This window comes from Leptodactylus fuscus, chromosome 2 (genome assembly GCF_031893055.1).
Source record: "Leptodactylus fuscus isolate aLepFus1 chromosome 2, aLepFus1.hap2, whole genome shotgun sequence".
NCBI lineage: Eukaryota > Metazoa > Chordata > Amphibia > Anura > Leptodactylidae > Leptodactylus > Leptodactylus fuscus.
Window position 1 is genome coordinate 210,205,815 of NC_134266.1, and position 20,248 is coordinate 210,226,062.

Consider the following 20,248-nt stretch of genomic DNA (forward strand, 5'->3'; position numbering starts at 1 on the left):
ACAATGTATGTGGTGGAAGTAGAATATAGTCCTCTAGTATATAGTATAAACCTCAGGACTCAGTAGTCAATCTATTGCGATGCCTGAGCCATATCAGAAATGAAGTACTGCTATGGAGTATCAAACAAAGCACTGGTGTGTAGTACTAGTATCCCCTTATGGGTCCCCTAAGCCCTCGTTCACATCAATGTTTGGATTCCGTCCGGGGGAGTCCGCATGAGGACCCCTCCGAACAGAATACCGAACGCAACTGCAAGCACTGTGCATTAAAAGCACACAGACGCCAAATACTATAATGGGGTCCGTGTGCTTGCCGCACACTGCCCGCACAAATCATTCGGACAGGAAAGTAGATAGTGAACTACTTTCCGGTCCACGTGATCCCTGCCGAGATCTGGCAACAAGAACACGGACCGCAGTATAGTCTATGGGGTCAGTGTGCTTTTACTGCACCAGCGCTTGCACTTGTGTTCGGTATTCCATACGGGGGGGGGGACTTCATGCGGACTCCCCTGGATAGAATCCAAACACTGATGTGAACGACAGGTAAGAGACATGGGCCTGACTGAATCCGCACGCTCTGCACCACCACAGGTTACACCCTGGTAAGACACAATAAATCCAGGAGAATTTGTAAAAGTCCGCTGTAAATGGTGGATTACTCAGTCATGTTTATGCAATGTTTTATTCTAGAGCCTTTTTTGCACATGGAAGAAGCCCCAATAAGCAATATAAACATTACATTGAGTCTGGCTAAATAAACCATAACTTATTCTGGACATCTGGAGTGCGATAACATCTCTTGGATTTGTAGTATGTGATCTTTGATGAAGGTTGGGTGGCTGGCACCAACTATGTGGTCTTTATTATACAAGAATTTCTTGATTTTAGCCCCTCATTGCAGAAAGGCTAAGGCTCCATGTAGCAGACCACAGCAAAAAAGCATTGCAGGGAAAAATGTGGCAGAAATGCATTGCAGTTTTTCCCACATCGCTTTTAACAGAAAGTCCGCAAAGATTTCCTCTACAGACTTTATGCTTCAATTATATCTATACAGAAACCGCCACCGTTTCCATAAGTATAATTGACAGGCTGCAATTTCCAAAAGCATGTCGTGTGTTTAAAAATCGCAACATTTCTGCTGCAGATATTTTTCTGCAATGTATAGACTGGATTTGTGCAGGCTATAAAATACCACAGTTGTTACCACATGGGGCTTCAGTCAAAAGCAACCTTTAGGCTATGGCCCCACGTTACAGAATTTTGCAACAGCTTTTTTTGTTGCAGATTTTGCAGAATTTTTGGAGTCAGAGCCAAGAATGGCTACAAAAGGAATGGAAAAATAAAGGCAACTCTTATACTTCTACCCTCTGCTCTATCCACTCCTGGGTACAAAAGGAATGGGAAATATATAGGAAGTACTGAGGCCAGGGTTTGGCTGCGACAGTCATATGAAGACAATCAGAATGATCACTTCCAGGTGGCCATGGCCAGACCGACTGCAGTACACTGGATGGACATTTAGGGCCCGTGCACACAGAGTAAATGTGCGCTCATTTTGGCAAAATACACGTGTAAAAATAAGACTCCCATTGACTTCAATGACATATTTTACATGTGTAAAAAAAAACGCGTCAAAAAACTCGAGACGTTTTTACACGTGTAAAATATGTCATTGAAGTCAATGGGATTCTCATTTTTATACATGTATTCTTTACACGTGTATTTTGCCAAAATGAATGTGTGCTTACTCCGTGTGCACGGGCTTTAAGGGTGCATTCACATGGAGGAAAATGGAGCTGAATTTGGTGTGGAATCCGCGACAGATTCAGCGCTGAAAAAAAAGCCTCCCATTGACTTGGGGAGGCTTTTTTTTTTTCAGCACTGAATCTGATGCGGATTCCACAACAAATTCAGCGCCATTTTCCTCTGTGTGAATGCATCCTTGGGCTGAGTTCACACACAGTTTTTTGGTCAGGATTTTGGGAATCCGCCTCAAAATCCTAACCAAAAAAAGGCTCCCATTGAAATCAGTGGGAACCGGTTATTTATCTTTTCTACAAGCGGTCTGTTCTGGCTCTCGGGGAAAAAAAAAAAAGCGACATGCTCATTCTTCAGGCGGATGCCACGGCCGCTTCAGCCTCGGACGTCCACCTGAAGACACTTCCTCCGACTAGGCCCATTCATTTGGGCCTAATCCGCAGCGGAGTGACGCAACTCGATGTCGGTGCACTGCATCGGCATCCAGTCGCGGCTAGCAGGTTTTTGATCTGGAATCTGAGTTAGCCTCTGCGTCAAATTCTGGACCAAAAAACTCCGTCTGTACTCAGCCTTACAATGTGAGCTTATTTCATTGTTTTATACAGTTTCTTCTTTATAGCCTTTAAAAGCTTATCTCTATAGAGACTGAGATAGAGATCTATTAAAGACTTTAAATGCTCTATGAGACCAGTGAACTAATGTTAAAGGGCAGATTTTATCAATTACAGGGGTTGTGTCATCAATATAAATGTCACTAACCAAACTGAATATGCATTTTAGAATAACTTTTTTTATTAACTGTAATTTTTATAAAAAATTTTCAATAACAAATTAGATAACATAAGGAAAAAAACAACATTTGGTAAAATAGCCATAAGAAATACAGCACAGTACAGGGCATCAAAATCAAAGGGGGAGAATAAGAAAACCCACAGGACAAGACAACGGAAGGGAAGGGGAGGAAGGAACAAGGTGGGCAGGAGTAGATGATACAAACAAGATCAAAAGCCTTGCATAATACAGTAGGTATCCCAGCATGACCAAACAGAGTTAAAGGCCCCCATTGTGTGATTCAATGTGGCAGTCAAAAATTCCAGGTTGCGAGTATCCTTCATGCGTGCGATCAATTCTGACCTCGTGGGAAGGATCACATCTCTCCAGTGGTGGGCAATGAGAGTGTCTGCTGCAATGCATAAATACAAAAACAAGTGAGACGTCTTCTTGCCCAGGGGCCTGGGCGGCAGATTAAAGGCAGATAGACCATGGGATCCAATGGAACCTCCTGTAGAGTAACTTTTTAAAAATTATTTTAAAAAAATCACAGAAATATTGCAAATATCTGCTGGTAGTAGCACTCCTGGCGAAATGCATGCATAGCTAGGAGAATACAGTACAGTTTCTGCTGTGTCCTCAGTGTAAAATTCAGGGCTATGGGGCCACACAGTGGCTCAGTGGTTAGCACTGCAGCCTTGCAGCACTGGAGTCCTTGGTTTGAATCCCGCCAAGGGCAAAAAACCATCTGCAAGGAGCTTGTATGTTCTCCCCGTGTTTGCGTGGATTTTCATCCCATACTCCAAAGACATACTGATAGGGAAAAAATGTACATTGTGAACCCTACGTTGGCTCACAATCTACATTTAAAAAAAAAAATAAAAAAAAATGCAGGGATATCATTTAATCTGGATATAGGTTTTCTTTCTGCTTCTCAGAGATAAAAGCCCGGCATGGACAGCAGTATTTATAAAAGTAAGGTACACTTCCTTTATAATTACTTATAGTATCCCCCAAAAGGACCTTTGCTAATACTAAGAATTTAATATTTTCTACAATGCTTTATGCTGTTTTATAATGTTCTGCGTTGTTTTATACCGTATAATACTTCCTTTTACACTTTCCCAGCTTTGTGTTGGTTATTCAGAAGTTAACAAGCTGCTCTTCTACTACGCTTTAAACTGGAGTTCTCCTGAAGAAGAGCATATTTTGGTCCAGATTTACCACTGTGGTTACGACCAAATTTTTTGCCTTGCTAGACATATTGGTATGGCTTCTCAGAAAAACACAAATGCTATGCATGCACATTACACATCCAAATAAATCAGTAGAACCATGTGAAAAATGCACATGTGAATAAGGCTTTAAAAGAAAACATATTCCGAATTATTGAATAGTATTTACTTCTGTGATCCTATTGCGTAAAGATGATATTTAAGCTTAGATAAAGTATGTGTAGAAACCCTTCATTCAGCAATGTTCGATATTCACTATTCCAACTTCTCCCACCCTGCTGTGCATCTAAACCAGGACTCACAATGTTACAAAGGAAAATATTGATATATGTTCCAAAACTTTTTCTATTTCAACTTCTCATATATATTGAATGCACAATGTATTATTGTGAAGGTTCTGTTTCTTCTCTTCTTTTGTTACTTTCATGAATTATATCTGCATTGTTACAGGTTGTTTAGTTTTAATATACCTTGTGTCACTTTCATAAATCACTCTCACTTTCTACACTGGCGTTACATATGTGCCGTAAAAGAGACACATCACCCCTATAGTACAGTGACATAAATACAGTCAGACAGATGGCAGCGCAGCTTACAAAAAATACATTATGCTTAGACTTGTTACATTGTCTCAGCTTTGTGAAGGAGGTTACTTGTGTGTTTTTCTCGTGTTACATATCTGGTGCCCGTTGGCGCTCTTAGTGAGATATAAATAATCAATGTGCATGCTTTTCACACCTTAGAACAGAGGCCGCTCCTCATTCCCGCTTTTCCATATGCTCCGTCAATGGGTAATTAAGACTAATTGTATAGAGATTTGTTGTTTGTTTTTTTTCAACAAAATATAACTGGATTATGACATTATAAAAATGGCTAAGTAATGCTGCTAAATGGCACATCTATATATGATGCTTAAAGGGAGTCTGTCAACAGTAAACTGGTTATAAAGCTAATCCCAGTACTTTGCAAGGTTAAGGCCCCATGGGACGACCCACAGCAATAAAGCGCTGTGGGAAAAACCACGGCAGGAATGCATCATGGCTCTTCCCGCAGCGCTTTAAACAGAAAGTTCACAGAGTTTTCCTCCGTGGACTTTCTGTTACAATTATAACTACGGGGAAGCCGTCGACATTTCAATAGATATAACTGACATGCTAAGATTTCAAAAACCGTGCCGGCTTTGGAAATCACAGTGTGTCCGCGCTGCGGTTTTTAACGCAAAGTAGGCATGGGATTCTCAAGAATCCCATCCACTTAGCAGTTACTGTAAAACGCCACGATTTTTCCCACAGCATTTCCACCATGGGCAAAACACTGTGTTTCCGGCTGGTGGGGACCCGGCCTAAGGCTGAGGCTCCACGTTACAGAAATGCAGATTTTTTTTGTTATAGATTTTGTTGCAGATTTTTGAGCCAAAGCTAAGAATGGCTACAAAAGGCATGGAAATTATAAATTAAGTTCTTATATTTCTACCTTCTGGTCAATCCACTCCTGGCTTTGGCTAAAAAACTGCAGCAAAATCTGCAACAAAAAACGCTGCATTTCCACAACGTGGGGCCTCAGCCTAAAGGCGATTCTACAGTTTCTAAATGACAAGGTACTGGGATTAGCTTTAAGACCAATTTTCAGCGGACATACTCCCTTTAAGGACATTTACTGCACTGCTTAACCACTGGATAGGTGTTCTTTTCCAGAAAAAGCCCTTTAGGCTAAAGCTACACTTTGTTGCACAACGCGTTTCAGACTACAAGCCAAAAAAATAAAACACTTGAAAAAGGGCTACAAGCCTGAAACGTGTTGTGTGTCAATAAAGGAGTATTAATTTTCACTCATTGGTGAGCGCTGCATACTCTTTGGCCGAATCCTGTGAGGAGGCTAGTCTGTCTTGTTTCATTCCATACCATTGTCAGCCACATTAGTTCTCATTAGTCTGTGCTTTCTGCCACCATTCTTGGTGAGAAGATACCCCTTTTATTCCTATAAAGTTATAACGTTAATTTTGGAAAAGGAATTCTATAGTAGTTGAATAGTGAGATAATTAAGAACTAGAAGGGAACTAGCTGCCCCCTTTCTAGGGTTTTAACAAAATTCAATGCTATGAGCTCAAAGTCATTTTGTCACTGAAGCTTCCGTGTTGGAGAAGCTGCAAACGTTATTTCAGCTAAGGAAAATATCATATCCCTTTTTTAGGGTTTATACCCACAGTGAGACGCGCAGCCAAAATCATGTCCATATGCAATGGGTGGGGTCTTAAAGTAGATTTCCACAGGAGTTTCCCCACAATACATGATTGATGATTGAATTGTCTGGCCTATCCCATGTAGCCAACATTTTGACCACCCATAACCATTCCAACATAATAATGTACATACATAGCCTTATTCTCTGGAGAAGCCCAACAAACAGTGGAAATGTTGCAGCAAACTTCTCAGTTCTTAGGTGTTGGCCTAGTGGTCAGGCTGCACGCCAGCTGACTCTTGCCCAAACCTGCATAGCACAAAGAGTATAAGCGAGGTGACACCCTAGCACTCACATACTCACAAGCTCAGTAACTCTTGAGTATCACCACAGTTCAAAAGCACCTACCTAAGAACCTACATAAGCACCTGTATGTTTGGTGCCTTGAACAAGCATCCATATTGGGCCGATCTTAATCCTGGTAGTGGTGCTGTCTCTATTATGAATGCTTTGCATTGTGTGGTTTAATATAGACCAAACTCCACCTAATTTCTAGTGCTGCTAAATACACATGCTAGTATTGGAAAAAGAGATGTGCATACATAAAATCCATCTTATGTTAATGAGGAGAAAGGGTTAATTTTTTGTCCTTGTTCCTTTGTAGTAATACATCATGCGATGGCGTATATTTACACATGTAAGATCACAATATGTAGTGCACACACATCTAGAGCACACTCATATTAAGGTCAGTCCACAAGGATTTCTACCGCTGAATACTTTCGATATAGACTCATTTGGCCTATATTCGATCCACTCATATGTCATTTTTCAAAGTATGCTAGCTTTAATTTATAGATAAAAACTCAAGACCTAGTTTGGAATATGGTGTTACACTTTAGTTTAATTCCCATTTGCATAAATGGGAGATAAGGAATAAAACCCTTTGCTCTTTTTGATAAATTGAGTCCTTATTAGACAAAATACTAATATTAGCAGCAAACACGTCACACATTTATATAACAGAACAGTCATTAAAAAACAACCAATATAAACATATACAGATATATATATATATATATATATATATATATATATATATATATATATATATATATATATATATATGTTTTATAGTTTCCATGCCTTTTATATCTTGCCAGGAAGATGAAGTCATGCCAGCTAAATTTGATGAGAATTCTCTTATCTGGGTGGCTGCAGACCAGCCTGTAAAGGATAACAGCTTCCTGAGCTCAAAGATCCTGGACCTCTGTGCAGATCTTCCGATTTTCTGGCTCCGACCAACGTATCCCAAAGGTGAATTTTATAAATAAATATATATATATATATATATATATATATATATATATGTGTGTGTGTGTGTGTAGACTGCCTTAAGTTTTGCTACTTTTGCATGTTAAGTACTTGTTGTATTAAAATGTCATTAAGAAGATGTTATTACAAAGTTCACTAAGCAAAATGCTTACAAAAAGTGAAGCTGTAAATAAAATGGAATATTCACAGTCAGTTGTACTGTAGCGCCCAAATAACACAGTCATATACGAGGCCAAGACAATCGGTAGACAGAGTATGTGGCTGACTAGGGCGCCAATGAGGAGGCCGGTGCAAGTTACTGATAATTCCAGGTATTGTGGTACATAGTTACATAGTAGATGAGGTAGAGGAAGAAAGAGGGAGAAATTCCTCCCGGATTCCAAGTCCATCATCGGTATATAACCCAGGATCAACTTATTTTTACCAAAATTTATGACCCATAATATTTTTTCGTTCAGGAAAGTCTTCCTGGCTCTTTGTCAGCTTGCACAATGAATTCCCCATCCCCACATCCTGTAGCAGCGAGTACCATAGTACCATAGCCTCACTGCTCTTATAGTAAAAAATCTGGTGAAATGTTCACTACTCGAGACGTAGAGGAAGTCTCCTTGTCATTGTCACTGTCTCCTTGTTATTGTTATAGTAGGTTGCGTATATGTGTGATGGATAATTTGCTGATTAATTTTAATTTCCAACAGTTATCACACTGTAATTCATAGCCAAGGAGAATGTCACTATCTGACAATGAGCCTGCCACACCCCCGGTTATAAACTGCCCAAATATTGCTATAAAAATCTGTTTCTGTGATCAGCAAATATGTTTTTACCAGACGCTTTAAAATATGACTTTCAGATCTGTGAAATTACACCAAGGAACCCAGGGATGCATTTTAATTTCCACAATTGCTTTCCATCTAACCCACCTCATTATAGTGTCTCCTGGGAAGAAGAGCTTTGCTGCAAAGACCTGCAGTGTCAGTTGCTAATCCTAGAAACAAGACTGTGACTATTCTATCGGCTGCTGTGAGGATTAACATTCTAGAAGTTAACCTTTGATGTTTACTCGAACAGAAGAAGTGCTATCATTTATAATTAAATGTGATTCCTAACTGCAATAGTGAATGTGGCAAATCACTGCAAACCAGATATGTTGTTTAGTGACCTTATACCATTAGATGTAGGGCTACACTTGCAACATTGGATCTAGGGCTACACTTGCAACATTGGATCTAGGGCTACACTTGCGTCGTTAGATCTAGGACTGCACTTGCGTCGTTAGATCTAGGACTGCACTTGCGTCGTTAGATCTAGGACTGCACTTGCATCGTTAGATCTAGGACTACACTTGCATCGTTAGATCTAAGGCTATACTTGCTCCATTAGATCTAGGGCTAAACTTGCGTCATTAGATCTAGGACTACACTTGCATCGTCAGATCTAGGGCTACACTTGCATCGTTAGATCTAGGACTACACTTGCATCGTCAGATCTAGGGCTACACTTGCATCGTTAGATCTAGGGCTACACTTGCGTCATTAGATCTAGGGCTACACTTGCATCGTTAGATCTAGGGCTACACTTGCATCGTTAGATCTAGGGCTGCACTTGCAACATTTGATCTGGAGCTACACTTGCACCATTAGATCTAGGGCTACACTTAAAACATTCGATTTAGGGCTACACTTGCACCATTAGATCTAGGGCTAAACTTGCGTCATTAGATCTAGGGCTACACTTGCGTCGTTAGATCTAGGGCTACACTTGCATCGTCAGATCTAGGACTACACTTTCGTCATTAGATCTAGGACTACACTTGCATCGTTAGATCTAAGGCTATACTTGCTCCATTAGATCTAGGGCTAAACTTGCGTCATTAGATCTAGGACTACACTTGCATCGTCAGATCTAGGACTACACTTGCATCGTTAGATCTAGGAATACACTTGCGTCATTAGATCTAGGACTACACTTGCGTCATTAGATCTAGGGCTACACTTGCACCATTAGATCTAGGGCTACACTTAAAACATTCGATTTAGGGCTACACTTGCACCATTAGATCTAGGGCTAAACTTGCGTCATTAGATCTAGGACTGCACTTGCGTCGTTAGATCTAGAGCTACACTTGCGTTGTTAGATCTAGGACTACACTTGCACTAGTAGATCAAGGGCTACACTTGCACCATTAGCTCTAAGGCAGGGTTCACACGGAGTATTTTGGCTCGTAATGTGTTACGTAGACGGCAAGGGAGCTTTTGCAGGCCGTATACGCTCCCATTGTTTTCAATGGGAGCCGGTACCGTATACGCGGTACTATTTTGCGGCCGTGATTTTGCGGCCGCCGCAAAATAGCGCCGCGTATACAGTACCGGCTCCCCTTGAAAACAATGGGAGTGCATACGGCCCGCAAAAGCTCCCGCGGCATCTACGTACCAAATCACGAGCCACAATACTCCGTGTGAACCCGGCCTAAGGCTACACTTGCACTAGTAGATCAAGCGCTACAATTGCACCATTAGATATAGGGTTATACTTGTGCCATTAGATCTAAGGCTACACTTGCGTCGTTAGATCTAGGGCTATACTTGCACCATTAGATCTAGGGCTACATTTGCACTAGTAGATCAAGCGCTACAATTGCATCATTAGATATAGGGCTACACTTGCGTCGTTAGATCTAGGGCTACACTTGCACCATTACATCTATGGCTACACTGCGACTTTATGTAACGCTACAGATTGATTTGTACTATTGTGTGACATCTGCAGCTCACAAGATTGCATTCAAGTCAGTGCATTCATTTGAACTGCAGCTCTAGCTCAATGGTTAAAGTCAATAACGCTATTATTTTACTTACATTCCACAGCGCTTTGCAGATATTGTCCTCACTCACTATCCCAAGTATGTATATGTAGTGTGAGTGGAAACCCAACCAAACATAGACAACATACTCCATGCAGGTGTTGTGCTTGACTGGATTGAAACCCAGGACCTCAGTGCTGCAAAGCAACAGTACTAACCACTGAGAACCATGCTGCCCCATACAAAAAGTCTCAGGGTACAGTCACCATGGCACAGTCACCCGATGAGAACTTATTATTGTATATCAGTCTACTTTGATATCTGGTTACAATCCAGTAGAACTGGCTCTATAGGAAGAGTATGGAACCTGGATGGTACAGCATAAATCTGTAACCCTGTAGAACTAATAAATCTACTTCATATTTCCATGTGTCTAGAAAGCCAACGTGGCAAAAGGGACGTTAGAAGGAAAGTCAGGCAAGCTCAGAACTTAAACCTGGACCAGTTTGAGGCTGCAGCAGAAGAAAGGAACACCAGACGCCAAGGAAACCGACGTGCTCAACAAGTCAATGAAACGCAACCATCCTCTGAGAGAGTGCCAGCCTTCAACCCGGAAAACCCATACCATGTAAGTTATCCATTATTGACTTACCTACACGTTTATTGCACAAGCTGTAAATTCGAAATACTTATAACCTTGTTTGTAGCAAGAGCTCAGAAAAGGTACAGTATATGTTTATACACACCATGCCATGAGTCTTCACTGTACTTCTACCTATCTTAGCGTGATAGAATACATTAGACTCGTAAAACATCTGACATCATTTTAACCCCTTTGATAGCATCATCTGATCCTACATCAAATATTAGTCAAATTCATAAACGTGAAGGCTAACAGAGGGTTAACTCCAAGTAATACAGTCTTTCCAGAATTCAATAATAAATGCAAAAGTCACTTGATAAATCATTGGCTTAAAATGTATTGGATCTAGAGAAACATTTGTAGGATATAAGGCGAATACGGTAAACCACCAAATATGAGCCATAGCCAAAAGATGGCCAAATAGCCTCCCAGTGACAGTACAGTTCTATAGTGACTGCTGCAGAGAAAATATCTAGCAAGACCGGACTTCCTCTGATCGCCAGAGGATAGAGAAGTGGGGCCTGGAGTGACCGCCTGACTTCCAATTTTTTTTTTTTTTTTTGACTCCTTATTTTATCTGAAAGTCCATCTCCTCAATAGTAAGAGCTGTCTACTCACAGTGTATTTCCTTATTCTGCTTTCACATTTTTCAAAAAAAATCACACAATCCCAGAACGACCTCTTTTTTCTAGCACGGATTACTGTACAAACAGGAGTTTATTTTGTGCTACTTGAAGAGAGTATAGAGAACTACCCTGTGTACTCATATTAATCAAATTGCTTCCTCCCTGTTCCTCTGCTGATCGCAAGCATTTAAGGAGATCTATCATTGGGAAAAGTCATTTTTAACTAAACATATACTTGTATAGCCTTTAGAAAGGCTATTCCACACATACCTTTTGTATGTTAATCCCTTCAGTAGTTTTTGAATGAGCCCGTTTTTATTCACATGCTAATTAGCCTCCAGCGTGCACCCGGAAGTGTCTGTGAGCACCCTCTCTGCTATTCTCTATGTGTGCGAGAGCAGAGAAGCTGCTGCTGATGATGACTCATCTCCCTGCTCTCGCACACATAGAGAATAGCAGAGAGGGTGCTCACAGACACTTCCGGGTGCACGCTGGAGGCTAATTAGCATGTGAATAAAAACGGGCTCATTCAAAAACTACTGAGGCGATTTACATACAAAAGGTAGGTGTGGAATAGCCTTTCTAAAGGCTATACAAGTATATGTTTAGTTAAAAATGACTTTTTCCAATGATAGAGCCCCTTTAAGATTTCTGTTGCCTCGGTCAAAGCAGACTAAGGTGCTATTTTTGTGGAGTCTCATTGGCTCCACTCATCTTTGTGTAGATCACTGGCACTCGGAATAAGATCCAGGGCCGGTGATCAGTTATTATGACAACCAGACTTTGCTTTCCTTTGTTTGTATTACATTCGGATCTATGTAGCATGTAATACAAATGCCAGTAATTATCAAAGCATTAGTATTGTAACGTATTGCATTATTGATCAGACCCTCTGGGGTTCAAGAAATATATATATATATTAATTAAAAATGCAAATTAACTCCTTTTCCCTAGAACACATATAAAAGTATAAAAAATACTGTGAAACACATTCAAGTTAGGTATCCCTGTTTCCAAAAACACCTGGTCTACAAAATTATAAAAATATTTTTCAATACAGTGAACACCGTAGCGGGAAAAAAAATCAAAAGAGCTGAGGTGCATTGCTCTGTTTTTATTTTTGCAGGCTCATGGCCGGTAAATAAAAAATGGGTATGTGAACAATTACATTGAAATCAATGGGAAATTTATTATGACTGGCATTACCTACACCAGTTTTAATAAAGTCCACGACTGGTATAAGGCACATGGGAATTATCAAGAGGTTCTTAGTAAATCAGATGCACTGACAAAAATTTGTCGGCCAAGGTGTACACCACTCCATCTACATTTGCAAAAAGTGCAGAGCGGGGGAGAAAGGCGCATCTTTGGAAAGAGCCGTGCTCTTCAATATGGCCATATTCAATAACTGGAATAGTAAAGAGCCCTAGCCAGCGTTTATGAGGGTACGGGATACATTATTACAGCTACTGAAGTTTTTGGATTAGTTCTTGTGACAGATAATACCACACTAAACTTTTGCAAATATCACTTTGCATGAAGCCCACGTAGCAGGCAATTTCCATAACAGTTCTTTTCTTAAGATTGCTATGCATTTTATGCTTTTCAAGGTGTACAATGTTCTGAAAAACAGTAATTTAAATTGTGAATTCTGTGATGCGTACACACCATATTCTCTTTTCTTTGCTCAAAAAATATCTGTGTAATCTAATGTACATTAAAGGGAATTTAAAGAGAATTTCTTGCTAAAGAATATAAAAAACACACTCGAGTACCGTCAGAAGAAATCTAAACTAGATATGCCTTGTGGAAAATCAATATGGTGTTGGCTTGGTTTCCTAATCAATGTCATTGGAGTGATTTAACATGTGAGTATTTAAAGCAAGCTCACATTTCTAGATTTCATCAGTATTCATTCCCTGCAGGAGTTCTTGTCAGGCCTTTCAATAAAGTATTGTTCTTCCAACTTCTTCCTTACAATCGAGCCACAAGACTCTGGAATAAAAGAACGCAGACGTCGCACTTTCAGCTATAACAGACTTGAGAAGAAAAAAAGGAGTTATTTTTACAAGAAAATAGTGCAGGATTTGACAGCATTATCAAAATGCGGAATCCGTCTACTACAGTCCATTGGTTTTCAGCTTCATTTAACAAATCCAATATGTATTACATACAGACTGGAGGAGTGTAGATTTTTCCAAACATATACTGTATATAAATATATATAAACTCAAAAATATATGAGTTCATAGACCCTTAAGGGTATGTCCACATGTGGGTAAAAAATAAGAAGTCTTTACCGTAACAGCAGAGTGGGTGAGATTTAAAGGGGTTGTCCAGGATAACAAAATATATATATATTAGGCTGGAAAAGGTGGAAAAAAATACTAACCTTCCCCCTTTACTCCGGTGTTTCCCAGGGTGGTCCAGTCCTGCAGCTCCGGTGTTTCCTACTTGCTAGATATGTGGGTATGGCCAATATGTGACAAAAATACATCAAAATGCAGGCTCAAAATAACCCAGTTAAAACGTGGTATAAACTTACCAGATCAGATTTAACATCTAGCATCAGCCACTGTGATAAATCTGCTGATTTTTCTATTTCTTTTGGTGCAGTTTTTGAGCCAAAGGCATGTGTGAAATGGTTTTAGGCTAAAGCCCCATATTTCGGACTGGAAATTAAAAAATGCTATGGAAAAAAATGCAGCGGAAATGCATTGTGATTTTTTTCTGTAGCATTTTTCATTGCGTTTTTGCTGTATATTTCTCTGCGTTTTTTTCTTCCCTTATTAGGCTGAGGCCCCACATTGCGGAAATGCAGTTTTTTTGTTGCAGGTTTTGCTGCGCTTATTTGAGTCAAAGCCAAGAATGGCGTCAAAAGGGATGGAAAATGTATAGAAAGTTCTTATACTTCTACCTTCTGCTCAATCTACAACTAACTTAAGCTCAAAAATGCAGCAAAAAACCTGCATTTCTGCAACATTGGGCCTCAGCCTTAAAGGGGTATTCCCACATCGCATACTCACCAGTCTTCGCTGCAGTAAATTCTTCTGTCTTCCGGCTTTGTTGTGTCATTGGTGGGCGGGGTTACATATGCAAAGCCAGCGGCAAGAAGTCGTCGCTTCTATGCCGCTGGCCCTGAGTGTGCGCTGCCGATGCACTAGGCATCGGACGCACAGCCTTCACAATGTAATACAGACCCGGCATCCGCTGTAATAGAGAAGCGGATGCCGGGGAGTGTAGACGCCTGCACAGGTGAATCCAGCAGCGGCAGAAGCGATGCTGCTATTCCGCTCCTCCGCCCCCCCCCCCCCTCCCCTCCGGAATAGCAGCATCGCTCCTGCCGCTGCTGGATTCACCTGTGCCGGCGTCTACACTCCCCGGCATCCGCCTCTCTATTACAGCGGATGCCAGGTCAGTATTGGTGGCTTTCCCCCCCCCCCCCCCAAAGTGTAAACTACCCCCCCTCCAGGCTCGCTCCCGTGCACTTAGCCCCGCCTACCTCCCCCCTCAGAGCAGCAAATACATCACTTGACTTATGACCAGATAAGTCAAGGGATGTGTAAAAAAACAAAATGAATAAAGTAATATAGTGGACAAACAAAGCCGTTTTGCTGAAGCAATGTATTTAGGAAAAGTCTTTCATTCACATTAACAAGCAGTATAGATAGGATCCTTGTGATGGAACAACCCCTTTAAATGTATAGGGTAGATATATAGATACAGGTATAATTGACATGCTGTGTTTTTTTAAAAAAAAAAGCATGCTTTTTGTTAAAACAAAGCTTTTCTGTAGCATTTTTTTCCTCACAATTTGTGGATGAGATTAGCCAGATTAGTCATTTCATTCACTTTGCTGGTACTGTAAAACCCACAGTTTTTTTTCTGCTGCATTTCCACAGTAGGAAAAACGGTGCGTCTTTGCAACATGGGGTAAGAGATACATTATATGTCCAAAACCTTATATATGAAAAAGAAACTTAGACTCACCACTAGTGACTTGTATTTCCCGGCTGGTAAGGGGTGCACGATCCTGCAGTCCTCTGGACCCACGAGGTAAGTTTAAACAGGAAGCAACGATAGAATGGATCCGCAGCCCTCCAAGCTCTTTAAAATTTAGCTTTTAATGGTTAACTTAAAACCAATACATGTTCCAAGAAAGAGAGTACCAGCAGTGAGTAAAGTTAAGAAAAAAATAAAGTGTACATAGTGGTAAAAAACACCGACGCGTTTCGAGGTTAAGAGAACCTCTTAATCATGGCATGTGTATATGTGCCTCACTGCACAAAAAACACAACACCTCATATGGCTAGGAAGAAATAAATAAAAGGTATTGAAATAGAGATGAAGGATTGAAAAAGATTGTCCAAGTAGGCCGTGTCCCTAAGGGGTTGAATATTCCTATATAGGATTGTTGACACTGACAGGCATACAATCCCATAAGGAGGCCATCCTCCCACGTCTGTGAAGCCAGCAATGGCCCAGCCTATTCCACAGGTCCTCACCAGAGGTCAACCAGAAGATCAAGATCTAATATTTAGTAGCACTCTCCCTCTTTTACCCCCTTGACACACAGCCCTGGTTCCCTAAGGCCTGGTTCACATCTACGTTTGGCGATCTGTTCGGGGAGTCTGCATGGGGACCCCCCAAACGGACTACTGAACGCTTTGACAAGCAGTATGCAGTGAAAGCACAGGGACACCATAGACTATAATGGGGTCTGTGTTCTTTCCGTGTGGTCTCTGCACGAGTCATGCGGACAGGAAAGTAAATAGTGAAGTACTTTTCTCTCTGCATGACTCGTACGGACAGCGCCCAGAAAACACATGCACCCCATTATAGTCTATGGGGTCCGTGTGCTTTCATATGCTCAGTGCTTACCAATGCGATCGGTATTCCATTCAGGGGGTCCCCATGCGGACTCCCCGAACGGATTACTGAACGCAGATGTGAACCAGGCCTAAGACTATTTTTTAACTATATTTCCCAATAAACACATATTTAAGAGCCGGATGAAATCCTAAACAAGTATGAACATACACATATATATATATATATATATATATATATATATATATATATATATATAAGCTCTTTACTAGAAGTACAGGAATTCTGGCTACATTATTTCTCGGACTTCTACATCAGAACAGCTCCGAGACACATTAGAAATAACGCTAACCGTCATAAAGGATAAAGTCAGCCTTGAGGACATACTGAAGGAAGAGAGAAGACCTAACACACACACAGAATTTGGTTTGGTGGGTGTAAGAAGAATTGCTTTAAACTGGTTTATTAAAAAGTAATACTTTCCCAAGATGTCATGGGCATTAGCCAACGTTGTGTGAAAGCGGCAGTGCCCCCTCCTCTTATGTGATAACATACATCAGTGTAGACGAGTCCCTATTGTCTCTCCTGCTATTCCTGAGTCCCTGGCTGTTTTCTTGTTTTCCCAGGTGCTACTCCTGTCAGCTATTTTTGTGCACTGCTGTGTAATGCTTTACATCACGTTTCCGTCAAGCTGAGAGCTTAGTTAGATGATTTCACCAAAGTGCCTCTTGTTATTCCCAGCAATGCAGACACAATAACTAAACCAATCATCTCACATAGAGTTGCTCGCCACAATAAGTCTTTTTTTGTTCATGAAACAATATCATTTGCATTTGCTACATACTCCCTGCCTTTAAAATGCTCTGTTTACGTCCTGAAAATATACGATCCAAATGGCTCTACCTTACTATATCATGTGTTAAAATGATAGAACAAACACAAGCAACAGCGATGTAGAGAAAGGACCAACATAATCAGATGGTAAATAGATGTAATGGGATGAGCTATCCACCTGCTAGCCAGCTGCTCATCCAGTGCACCATGCTCCATGCATAAAGTCGTCTTCTTTTTAGCTAACACTATAAATAATTCTTAATGTACAATGAATATAAATAAAAGTTGGCACCCTTATTGAATAGATAGGGCTATCTAGTGTTGGGGCTCATTCACATGAGTCCTGTATACAATACAGCCTATGTGTAATACCTTAGGCCGTATTCACATAACCAAGTTCCATCCAGGAAGCACAAATATTTCCAGGACTGAACTTGTCTGTGTGAATTGAACTTGAAGCACCACAGTGAATTATGACACAGTGAGGTCCCAAATGGCTGATAGACAATTATCTATGTTCAGTACAGCAGAGATCTGGCCATTCGGGATCCTACAACATTGAGTTCCAGGCATGTTTAGATGTTTATATGACTCAAGCACGGTCATGTGAATGCAACCTGACAGACTACATTGGACTCCATATGTGCTCCATATGCTGCCTATTATATCCACCCTCTGACAAATGCCATTGTCACAAGATAATCCATGGCATTCCTGTCACCTGGTGGTTGTAATGTTATGGCTGATTGGTTTATATAAAATAATTTGAACAATATTACTGACCAATATTTTGTTACTCTTTATAGCAGATGGAAGGAGAAGGTGGTATGACTTTTGACCCAATGCTGGACCACCAAGGCATCTGCTGCATCGAATGTAGAAGAAGCTATACCCATTGTCAGAGAATCTGTGAACCTTTTGGTGGTTACTACCCATTCCCATATAACTACCAGGGATGCCGCTCTGCATGCCGAGTTGTCATGCCCTGCAGCTGGTGGGTTGCACGCATCCTTGGAGTGGTGTAATATGGATGACTTGGAATTGAAGAGACATCAGAAATTGTTTATGTGAAAAGAACAAATGTCTGAAAAGCTGACTGTAAATAAAGACCTAAGTTAATAATGGACGTCCACGGTCGTTGAGTGGAATGTGTAGGTCTCGTAGCTACTCTATGTGTATGGTATGTGCAATAGCCTTCATTCATGGAGACATTCAAACATTTTATAGATTCTGAGTTAGAGATGTAATGTAGAAAGCTGCCCTGCCGGGAGACATATTTGCTGACATAACTTCGAAACGTTCATTTTTAAAGGTTAACTTGACTCATTGCAGTGTTCCACATTTCTTATAGCTTGATGTAAATAAATCTCAAGTGAAGTCGAACCCTGTTGTCATTGAAGGGGCACATTTCCTATAGCACAAACCAGTTGACGTTGACTTTTTTCTGCAGCTTTTTTAAAAATGGGCCCTTTCTGGAAAATAACATTGAATCGATATATTTAACATAAACTGTTGACAGTGTAACATACAGAATCTTTTATGTTCACAGATTTTATATGAATGTGTAAAAAAATAAATAAAAATTCAATTTCATCGGTAGACTTGCCCGTACAGTAAAGATATCAGCGCTTGGCCTTGTGCACTTGTGTGACAACCACATCGTCATTCCTATTCAATGACAGTAAACAGAGTCACAAAGTCAAGCTTTCACATACAGTCATGGTTGTAAGTTTAGCACCCCTGAATTTTTCCAGAAAATGAAGTATTTCTCCAAGAAAATTATTGCAATTACACATGTTTTATTATACACCTTTATTTTCTTAGTGTGTACTGGAACAACACAAAAACCTGAGGAAAAAAAAGTCAAAAATCATATAATTCACGTGAAAAAGTAGGCTGGGCAAAATTACTGGCACCTTCAACTTAATGCACACCCTTTAGGAAAAAATAACTGAAATGAACCATCAACAAGCTTCTTGAACCTATCAAATGGAATCTTCTTTTGCAAACTGTGTCAGGTCTCTCATATGTGAATGGCGCCTTCTCCCAACACCAATCTTAAGATCTCTCTACAGCAGGGGTGCCCAATACGTCGATCGTGATCTACCGGTCGATCGCAAGGACGTATGGGTGGATCGTGGGATGCAGCCAGGGATCCCCGGTTTCTGCTTGTTCACAGTGCAGGCTGAGAGTCGACTCTTAGCCTGCGCTGTGAACATGCACTCCGGACACTTGCAGGCCGGGCAGCAGCAGCTCTGGGGGATGACGCGTTCCCGCCCTTAGGGATGGAGGGAGCCAGGGTGCTGCTTGTTTACAGTGCGGGCTGAGAGTCATCTCCGGACACTGGCAGGCGGGGCTGCCGCAGCCCCAGCCTGCCATTGTCCAGAGATAACTCTCAGTCTGCGCTGTGAAGAAGCAGACAGCGGGGATCCCTGGGCGGCCACAGAACGCCGCTGTCTCCTGCTCTCACGCTCTTCCCAACCCCGCCCACATGCCCGGCCCCACCCACTGACACGCCCCGCCCACAAGAAGTGGGTAGTAGATCTTTTGCCTTGGTCAGTTTATAAAGTAGCTCACATGCTGAAAAAGTGTGAGCACCCCTGGTCTACAGGTATTCAATGGGATTTAGTTCCAGACTCATTGCTGGCCATTTCAGAACTCTCCAAACATAGGTTATTGTCCTGCTGGAGGATCAATAACCTTAGGACGCCAACCCAGCTTTTTAACACTGGGCCCGTAAGTGCGACTCAAAATCATTGGGTAATCTTCAAATTTCATGATGCCTTGCACATAGTCAAGGAACCCAGTGGCCGAGTCAGGAAAAAAAAATATATATATCTTTGAACCTCCACCATATGTGACTGTTGGTACTGTGTTCTTTTCTATGTAGGACTCCGTTTTCAGTAAACAGTAGAATGACGTGCTTTACCAAAAAGCTCTATCTTGGTCTAATGGTGTGTTTACACTGAGTTTTTTGGCAGCAGATTTTGACACGGAATCAGTCTCAAAATCCGCTGCCAAAAAATGGCTCCCATTGACTTGACAATGGGAGCCACTTGCCTCTTTTTTTCCGTCAGCGTTTTTTTACCGCTAGTGGACAAAAGAAGCCAGGTGACCTATCTTGTCACGGATTCCGCGGCTGACTCAGCTACTGTGAGAGACTCGCTCCCAACTAGGCCCATTCATTTGGGCCTAATCCGGAGCGGAATGTGAACTAGCCCTTATCTGTCCG

The 20,248-nt window shown here is 41.1% G+C and overlaps 1 protein-coding gene across 2 annotated transcripts in view; it reads left to right on the forward strand.

Annotated features, from left to right (window-relative positions):
- Positions 1-18,540, forward strand: part of CNMD (chondromodulin) — a 58,690-nt gene extending 40,150 nt beyond the window's left edge. The window contains exons 5-7 of one of the 2 annotated variants that reach the window (XM_075265473.1): positions 7,109-7,262; positions 10,521-10,711; positions 17,823-18,540. In XM_075265473.1, coding sequence (XP_075121574.1) covers positions 7,109-7,262; positions 10,521-10,711; positions 17,823-18,041 — 564 coding nt within the window. In that variant the 3' untranslated portion in view covers positions 18,042-18,540. The remainder of the gene's footprint in view (positions 1-7,108; positions 7,263-10,520; positions 10,712-17,822) is intronic. The other variant, XM_075265474.1, reaches the window with a different exon arrangement.
- The last annotated feature ends 1,708 nt before the right edge of the window (positions 18,541-20,248 follow it).